Source organism: Gracilinanus agilis, chromosome 1, assembly GCF_016433145.1.
Source record: "Gracilinanus agilis isolate LMUSP501 chromosome 1, AgileGrace, whole genome shotgun sequence".
NCBI lineage: Eukaryota > Metazoa > Chordata > Mammalia > Didelphimorphia > Didelphidae > Gracilinanus > Gracilinanus agilis.
Genome location: NC_058130.1, coordinates 728,408,006 through 728,417,646, shown reverse-complemented (window position 1 = coordinate 728,417,646; position 9,641 = coordinate 728,408,006). Strand labels below are relative to the sequence as shown.

Genomic DNA, 9,641 nt, shown 5'->3' with positions numbered 1-9,641 from the left:
CGATCCGCCCCCTCCCCCCGTCACTGGCGCGAGGAGTACCGCCCCTCCCCCCAACCCCGCGCGGCCCCCGACCCAGCGCCCGCACCTCTCGCGTGGTGACCTCCTCCTTCTCCGACACCTGCAACAGTAGCCGGTCGTTCTCGAGCTCCAGCGCGCGCACGCGGTCGATGTAATGCGCCAGGCGGTCGTTGAGCTCTCGCAGCTCCTCTTTCTCCTGCAGCCGCGAGATGCGTGCGGGCGACAGCGGCGTCCCGGGCCCGAGGCCCGAGGCCGCACTGCGACTAGACATTGGTGTGGCCATGGCGGGGCTGGGGGCCGGCGGCCTGCCTCGGGCTCCCTCACTGAAGAGGAGTCGGCGGCGCGGACGAGATCCGCGGGCTCATTCAATCCGGCGGGAGACCGGACTGCCAAGATGGCGGCTGCTCCCCGCCGCTGCCGTGCAGCCGTGCCGCCGAGCAGCCTGGGACATGGAGTCCCGCCGCTAGCGCCTAACTCATCTATCGGCCACCAAATGGCGGTGATGTGCCGCGGAGCATTCTAGGAGTTGTAGTTTTCTTGGACGAATCTCTGCGCGGGAGGGAGAGAGGGGCGCGGCCTTTTGTGAGCAGGCTGGCCAAGGGCGGGAGATCATTTCTTTGAATCTCGAGCTTAGAAAGTCAAAGCTGAATTTACAAGACCGAGCTACTCACTTCCAGTGGATAAGATCCCAAACACTGAGACAAACAGTTCTTAAAAGAGGAAACCGCAAACTAGTAACGACCTTAAGAAAGGCTCCCCCAAATCCCTAATAATAAGTGAAATGCAAATCAAAACGATTCTGGTTTCAGCTGACAACTGCTGCAAATAACATTTATATGCCTACTATGTTCCGGGTACTGTGCTAGGCAGTGGACATATAAGTATAATGAATAAAATAACAACCAACATTGATATACAATGCCTACTATGTGCCAGGCACTGTACTAAAAAGGGCTTTGCAATAATTACCATCTTTGATCTTCTCCAGGACCCCGGGAGGTAAGTGCTATTATTATCCCCATTTTATAGATAAGAAAATTGAGGCAGACAAGTTAAATGACTTGCCCAAAGCCATCTATTAAGTATCTGAGATTCTGTCAAGTCTTAATATGGATAAAGATGTAAATAGTCAAGGCTAGAGGGGCTGTGAAAAGATAGGCTTGTTGGTGGAGCCATAAATTGAAAAACACTAAAAAAAGTTCCTAAAATGCCCATGCTCTTTGACCCAGAGATGCCCACTGATAAGCATATATATCAAGGATGTCAAGTTGGAAAGAAAATTTCCCCCATCCACCCATATACAGAAAAATATTTGTAGTCCCACTTTTTATAATAGCAAAAATTTTAAAGTAGATTCCCATTAATTAGGAAGAGCTAAACAAATTGTAGTATGAGTAGGTAGTGGTGAAAAACTGCAAAGTAATAATGCTAACTAGCACCTTCCCTATCTTGGTTATCTTCAATTTAGTCAGGATATATATATCTCATTTTCCAACAGAGGAAGAAAGACCCAGAAATAAAGAGAATGCCCACAGTCACAGAACCATAAAGTCAATGGCAGAGACAGGATTAGAAGCCAAATAATTCCCATTCATTCAATAAATATTAAGTGTCCACTGTATCCAAAGCCCATGCTGGGCCCCAAGGCTGCTCCCAAGTCCAGCAGAGAGACAGGAAACAAACACAGCTAAGTGGAATACCACACATTCTAGAATATATAATTAACATTTGCATATTGCTTAGACTTTCTATCTCTTTTGATCCCCACAGAAACCTTCTGATTATCTCCTCTGATATCCTCATTGTATAGATAAAGAAACTGGGGTTTAGCAAAATCAAGTGACTTTCCCAGGGTCACACTGCTTGTGAATGTCTGAGACAGGATTCAACCTCTGCTCTTCCTGATTCCAGGATAGTTCTCATCTCCAGGGTCACCCTTCAATGGATTCCTAGTCTCATCTCATTCCCAAAGGACTCCCTCCTAATTCCATTTCTGGAAATCTATAAATCAACAAGATGTACTAAGCCTCTGCTTTGTATCTCTCACTGATCTGCAAGTTCTAGGGATACAAAGACAACCCTTAAGGAGTTTGATCAGGAGGGATAATATGTACATATGAATGTATACAGATACAAACTCCTTACAATAGTATTTCAGAAAGACACTAGTAGCAGCTGCGAGGATTAAGAAGAGTCTCAAGTAAAAGGTAATGTTTGAGCTAACTTTTTTTTTAAATTTTAAACATTTATTAATATTCATTTTTAACATGGTTACATGACTCATGCTCCTACTTTCCCCTTCACCCCCCACATTCCCCCCACCCATGGCTGACACACATTTCCACTGGTTTTATCATGTGTCCTTGATCAAGACCTATTTCCAAATTGTTGGTACACACATTGGTGTGGTATTGAGCTAACTTTTGAGGGAAACCCAAAAAGACATTCTCACCCTGCAGATTCTTGCCCAAAAATCCTCCAAAGGGCTTCCACCAAACTAGGCTTTTACTGGGTGAGGGGTTCTTAACCTGGAGGTGACCCTGGAGAGATTTTAGGGAGTCCAGGAACATGGATAGAGTTTAAAAAAAAAAAAATGACATTTTGATGGTAGCTAACTTCTAATTGAAATTTAACACTTCAATTATAAATGGAAGCAACAAACATGATTCTAAGAAGGGGTCTACAATCTTCTCCAAATGGCCTGACAAAGGGATCCATGGCATAAAAGAAAAGAAAAAAAAAGAGGTGAAGACCCCCTGGCTTAGTTCTTTTTCACAGATTCATGAATCTCAGAATCTGTTAGAAGGGATCTGAGGCTAACTGGTTTAACCTGCATCCAAACATCCATCTACAACATACCAAATGTGTAAATCACCCAGACTTTGCTTAACGAACTCAAAAGATGCTCAACTCACCCACTCCTTTTTTGAAGCAATTCCCTTCACTCTCAGACAACTGATTATTGTTTTTTTCTAATATCAATTACAACTGCCACTCATTCCTTCTTATTCTGCCAATGTGTGACCTCACTCACTGGGGATCCCTCCAACTTTCTACTTGTCATCCCTCATCTGCACCAGCCTGTCTGCTCAGTCATGTCTCTTCCAATAGTCAATAAACATTTCTTAAGGGCCTACTTTGTGCCAGGTACTGTGCTAAGCGCTGGAGAGACAAATACGGGGAATAAAAGTCCCTGACCTGGAAGAGCTTACAATCGAACAGGGGAAACCAAAACACAAGAGGAAGCCAAAAAAATAATAGGGGGTAGGGAAGGTAGGGGAAAGTCATAGATGTCTCAAAGTAGAGTTGCCAGGTAAAAAATGGAAAAGATCACTGAACTGAGCTGTCTCCTTAAGTAAATGTTTGGAGTTCATGGTCCCAAAGTAATGTAGGCAGGTGAGAAATAAAGGTACAGATGCAACATATAATAGGCATACCTTGGAGATATATCAAGTTCAGGTCCAGTCCACCACCACAATAAAGTAAATATTGAGATAAATTGAGTCATATGAATTTATTAAGTCTTTTGGTGCTTCTCAGATATTGCTTTTTGTTCTTGTTTTAAAAATTAAAGGTTACAGACACTTTCCAGCTGTGTGACCCTGGGCAAGTCACTTGACCTCCATTGCCTAGCTCTTACTATTCTTCTGCCTTGGAGCCAATACACAGTATTGACTCCAAGATGGAAGGAAAGGGTTTAAAAATAAAAATAAAAATTGAAGGTTGGAGGCAGCTAGGTGGCTCAGTAGATTGAGAACCAAATCTAGAAATGGGAGGTCTTGGGTTCAAATTCGACCTCTAGCTGTGTGACCCTGGACAAGTCACTTAACCCCCACTGCCTACCCCTTACCACTCTTCTGCCTGGGAACCAATACACAGTATTGATTCTAAGATGGAACGTAAGGGCCGTTTTGTTTTTTTTAACTGAAGGTTTGTGACAACCTGCCTGTAGCAAGTCTGTTTTTCAACAGCATGTGTTCACATTGTACCTCTCTCATTTTGGTAATTCTTGCAATATTCCAAACTTTCTCATTATTATTATATCTGTTATGGTGGTCTGTGATTCAATGATATTCGATGTTACCATTGTAATTGTTTTGGGGCACCAAGAACCTCCCCTATTTAAGATGACAGACTTAATCCATAAAGGTTGTGCATGTTCTGACTGCTCTACGACTAGCCATTTCCTAGTCTCTCTCCTGGTCCTCGGGTCTCCCTATTCCCTGAGACACAAAAATATGAAAGAAAATGACATAAATTTGCTTGATAAAGCAGCAGCAAGGTTTGAAAGGATTGACTCCAATTTTGAAAGAAGTTCTATTGTGGGAAAACACCATCAAACAGCATGGCAGGCTACTGAGAAATCTTTCATGAAAGGAAGCATTGATTGATGTGGCAAACTTCATTATCGTCTTATTTTAAGAAATTGCCACCACCAACCCAGCCTTCGGCAACCACCATCTCGATCAGTCAGCAGCCATCAGCATCAAGGAAAGACCCTCTCTCAGCAAAAGATTATGATTCATTGAGGGCTCAGATGGTGGTTAGCATTTTTTTAACAATTAAGTATTTTTAAATTAAGGTAGATACATTTTTTAAAGACATAATCCTATTGCACATTTAATAGGCTACAGCATACTATAAACATAACTTTTATATGCATCAGGAAACCAATAAATTCATGTGACTCAGTTTATCTCAATATTTACATTATTGTGGTGGTGGGCTGGAACTGAACTTGAAGTATCTGCAAGGCATGCTGTTAACCTTCGTACATCTCTTCTGGGTACTGGGGTGCCACTGTGATTCTTCTGAAAACCTAGAATTCCAGGATTCACAGACATACATGCAACTTCACTGAGAGAACACAGGTTAAAAAATCTTTAGGGTGTAACTTAGAATCATTGAAAAAAAAAACAGGATCAAGAAATAAACGATGGATGGCTTTCGAGCCTTATGACTGGGATTCAAATCCTGCTTCTTTACTTTCCCTTCTGTATCTCAATCTCCTTAACTAGAAAATCAGAGATTTGGACCCACATGATCTTTTAAGGTCTTCTCTAGCTCTAAGTCTTAGAATGTAGAATAAGAGTGGGCAAACTGTGACCCCTGGGTCAAACCAGCCCACCACCTGTTTTTGTACAGCCCCTGAGCTAAGAATAGTTAAACCAAAAACCATGCTTAGCGCACAGGCTGGACCAGTGTTTGGTTTAACCATCTTTAGCTTAGAGACCATATACAAAGATAAGTGGCAGACTGGATTGGACTAGTTTGCCAGCCCCTCATGTAAAGTACATTCAAGGGTCCTAGTCAAGACGGTGGAGTGATAGGTAGCAGTGGTGCCTTAGCTCCTTCAGCATCAACTCCAGGATGATCTAAAAGTGCACCAGAGAACTGATGTGGGGAGAAATAAGCAAAACCAGGTTTTTTTAAATTTAGAATTTTTTCCATATTTCCATAAATTTTTTATTTCCATATTTCCAAATTTCCATAAAATTTAGAATTGGATGTTTAGAATTTTTCATTCAATAGTCATTTGGCCTTTTTGTGCCGTCTAGATTTACTATCTCCTGGAATCCAAATGGAGATGCCTGTGGAGACCACATGGAGAATGCATGCTAATCCAGGAGCCTAAGAGAGCAACCAGATGTGCAAAATTTTGAACTTTGGGGGGTTTTAAATTCATTTGTCAGTTTTAAAATTCATTTGTTTTGCTAAAATTCATTTATTTTGTAAAATTCATGTTTTGTTTAAATGCATTTGTTTTATGTATATATATTTTGTTGTGAAAAAAAGAGGACTGCCCCCTGAATTTTTTTGTTAAAGATGCACCAAGTATTTGATTTCTTTATATTGTAAAAAAATTGTTACCATTCTCCCCTTGTATTGATGTATATACCCTTTATTTATTGTAATTATAAATTGATTTATGTTTGTTATGATCCACTGGGGAGACTGGTCTCCCAAAGGATCACAGGGGGGAATGTGACATTTAAAAATATTGTAAGGGGCAGCTGGGTAGCTCAGTGGATTGAGAGTCAGGCCTAGAGATGGGAGGTCCTAGGTTCAAATCTGGCCTCAGACACTTCCCAGCTGTGTGACCCTGGGCAAGTCACTTGACCCCCATTGCCACTCTTCCACCTATGAGCCAATACACAGAAGTTAAGGGTTAAAAAAAAAAAAACTCTAAAAAAAAATAAATAAAATTATTGTAAGCCCTGGGAGACTACAACTCCCAGGACTCCCTGCTACAAGATCCCCCAACACCTGTCACTTCCTTTGTGGGAGGTGTTGGAGAAAGTATAAAAGAGAAAGTTTGGTACTTTTTCCTTCTCTAACTCTCTCTAGCCTAGGAGGCTGGCTGACTTTGATCCTGGACTCTCTCTACCTGGGAGATCCTTTTTTCCCTACCTAACCTTTCCCTTTTCTAATTTAAATAAAACCTAGCTATTCTAAACCTTAAGTTGCTCTTTGATCTTTTATTTGAGCCCCTTGAAGGGCTCTGGTCAATTTCCCCCTAGTAGGGCTGGAGACCCCTACCTTCCTTTCCCTTCCTCTACCTTCCTCTCTCCTTTCTTCCATTCTACCTTCCTACTTTTCGCCCTTCACCCTAACAAATCTGTTATTGGAATAAAATTAAAATAAAATAAATAAGTAAAGGTGCCCCAGACCAAATTATAACTGGGAAAGTCAGGTCATATCCATGAGAGACATACAATCAAAGAGTGCAGGAAGCATGGGAAAGTACAAAAGGCACTGGATTTGGAGTTAAAGAACTTGGCTAAATCTAACTCTGTGTGACCTTGGAAAAGTCCCATAACCGGAGCTCACTTTCCTCATTTATAAAATAAGAAGGTTGGACTGAATTAGAGGTGTCAAATACTCTGCCCAAGCGAGTAAAACCAGATTAAAATGTAACTGGGCAATAGTTAACAAAACAAAAATACAATAAAACACGGATAATTGTACATTTTAAAACAAAGTGCCCACAGGGATCTTAATTAAAAAAAATTTTTTTTTGAGTTTGATATCACTGGACTAGATGACCTCTAAGATTCTTTACATCTCTAAATCTATGATCCTGTATTATTATTCAGTTGTGTCTGACTCTTCTTGACTCCATTTGTGAGTTCCTTAGTAACCTCACTCCCGACTCTTATAAAAAGTTGTTCAATCTTCTCCCACTCTTGGGATCTTTTTGGCAGAGATCCTGGAGTAGTTTTCTGTTTCCTTCTCCAGCTCATTTTACAGATGAGGAAACTGAAACAAACAGGATTAAGTGACTTGTCCAGGGTCACCCAGTTAGTGTCCAAGGCCCGAATTGTACTCAGGTGTCCTCAGCATTTACCACCATGCCACTGAGCTGCCCTATGATCCTATATTAGATACTTATACTAGCACTTATAATATTAGGTCCTTTAAGTACTATATTAGGTCTGAGAAAAAGGTCCTGACCATCCAGAGGAAGGTTTGAGTTAGGTTTTGGGTTTTTTTAAACCCTTGCCTTCTTTTAACATCCTCTGGGCTCCTGGGGACACGCATTGCTCTTGCTTCTGTTTCTTTCTTTTTTAAACCCTTACCTTCCATATCTTAGAGTCATGCTGCTTCCAAGGCAGAAGGGCGGTTGTACACTGCAATTACTCTACCCAGTATCATCAGCTCATGTAGCCGCTTGAGACTGAAGTGGAAGAGAGTGGAGTTCCCCTCCCATATGCTTTGTCCTTTGGTTTTTTGATATCTTCTTAGAAAATATCTCTTTGTGAAAGTCAACAAACATTTCTTAAACACTTTCTATGTGCCAGGGGTCATGCTAAGCTCAGGGGATACCAATATAAGTAAAAAAGAAAAACAGCCTCTGCTCTCAAGAAGATTACATATAAAAGGAAGCTTGGGATAGTTTTCCTTTCCTACAGTGGATAGATAGTTGAGCCTAAAGTCAAGAGGATCTGGGTTCAAATTTGACCTCAGATACTTCCTAGGTGGGCAACACTGTGCAAGTCATTAAACTTCAATTTTGGCTGTTAAAAAAAAAAAAAGAGGAAGCTAGAAAGTATAAGGGAAGAAGATGAGGGTACATGGTATAGAAAGAAGTGACTTTCTCTGGTGAGATGGAGAAATTAATCTCAAGAATCAGGAATGAAGGGGGCAGCTAGGTGGATCAGTGAGTTGAGAGCCAGGCCTAGAGATCTAGCCTCAGACACTTCCTAGCTGTGTGACCCTGGGCAAGTCACTTAAACCCCATTGCTTAACCCTTACAGCTCTTCTGTCTTGGAACCAATACACAGAATTGATTATAAGAAGGAAGGTAAGTGTTTTTAAAAAATCAGGAGTGAAACCTGGAGAAAAATGAAGGAGTAGAGTTGACTGGCTTGGTCACTTTCCATAAAACAGAAGTACCAGGATGAAAAGTGATCAATGAGAGGAAGGGTCCACAGGGGAAAGGTGTAATTTTTCAGGGAAAGAGGAAGGCAGGGAATCTTCAGCCTTATGGACCCTTGGAGCTGATTCCTGTGGCCATTTATTAAGTACCAGCTAAGATAAGGCATGGTGAAAAGGCACATAGGAAATTAGATTGAAAAGAGTCAAATAATATCTGGACCAGCTTTCCTTTATATCCTTTCACTTAGCACAATGCTGTCCACTTGGTAAATGCATAATAAATACTTGTGGATTAGGAATCCTCAGTATAGAGATAATAGGATTTAGAGCTAGAAGGGATTTCAAAGGTCATCTAGTCCAACTCATATCCTCCTTCATTATACCTGAGGAAACTGAGGTTCCGAGAGGCCATCTCTTAAGCAGGGTCACAAAGGTAGTTAAATGGTTTTTAAAACGTGATTTTAAACCCTAATCTTCTGCCATAGTATCAGTTATAAGATAGAAGAAAGGAGAGGTGTAGGCAATCTGGGTTAAGTGGCTTGCCTAGGGTCACATAGCTAGGAAGTGCCTGGAGTCACATTTGAACCCAGGTTCTGATGACTCCAGGCCTGGCCACCACTGGGCTACCTAGCTGCCCCTAGTAAATGTTTTAAATAGGATTTGAACCTACTTAAGTAGGTCTTCCTACTTCAGAGTCTAGCATTCTATTCACTATTCCCAGCAACCTCTAATAGCTGGACTTAGAGGAGCTGAAAAAGAATAATAAAACTTGAAGAAAGCCTGCCCTTCTCCCTGCTCTGCCCTGACCAACTCACTGTGTAGCCCAGGGCCCGTAACTTCTCTCTGACCCAGGGTTTCTCTATCTGTAAAATGAGGAGGATCCCATGTGGAATTCTCTACCTTACAAGGCTTTTATTTGGGAAGCACTTGAGTAAATCATAGAGCCCTGTAGAAATGGGAGCTGCTGAGCCTTGTGTGTCAAAGAATCCTAAGGAGTCAATGTGTGCGTGTAGATATATGTATATATACATACACATACATGTTGTTATTTAGCTGTATCCTACTCATTGTGACTCTATTTTTTTTTAAACCTTACCTTCCATCTGGGAGTCAATACTGTGTATTGGCTCCGTGGCAGAATAGTGGTAAGGGTAGGCAATGAGGGTTAAGTGACTTGCCCAGGGTCACCCAGCTAGGAAGTGTCTGAGGTCAGATTTGAACCTAGGACCTCCTATCTCTAGGCC

The 9,641-nt window shown here is 41.6% G+C and overlaps 1 protein-coding gene across 1 annotated transcript in view; it reads right to left on the bottom strand.

Moving 5' to 3' along the window:
• The window catches only part of LMNB2 (lamin B2), a 30,461-nt gene extending 30,160 nt beyond the window's left edge, over positions 1–301 (bottom strand). The window contains exon 1 of the mRNA XM_044658608.1: positions 86–301. Within this exon, the coding sequence (XP_044514543.1) occupies positions 86–301 (216 nt within the window). The remainder of the gene's footprint in view (positions 1–85) is intronic.
• Positions 302–9,641: the final 9,340 nt, after the last annotated feature.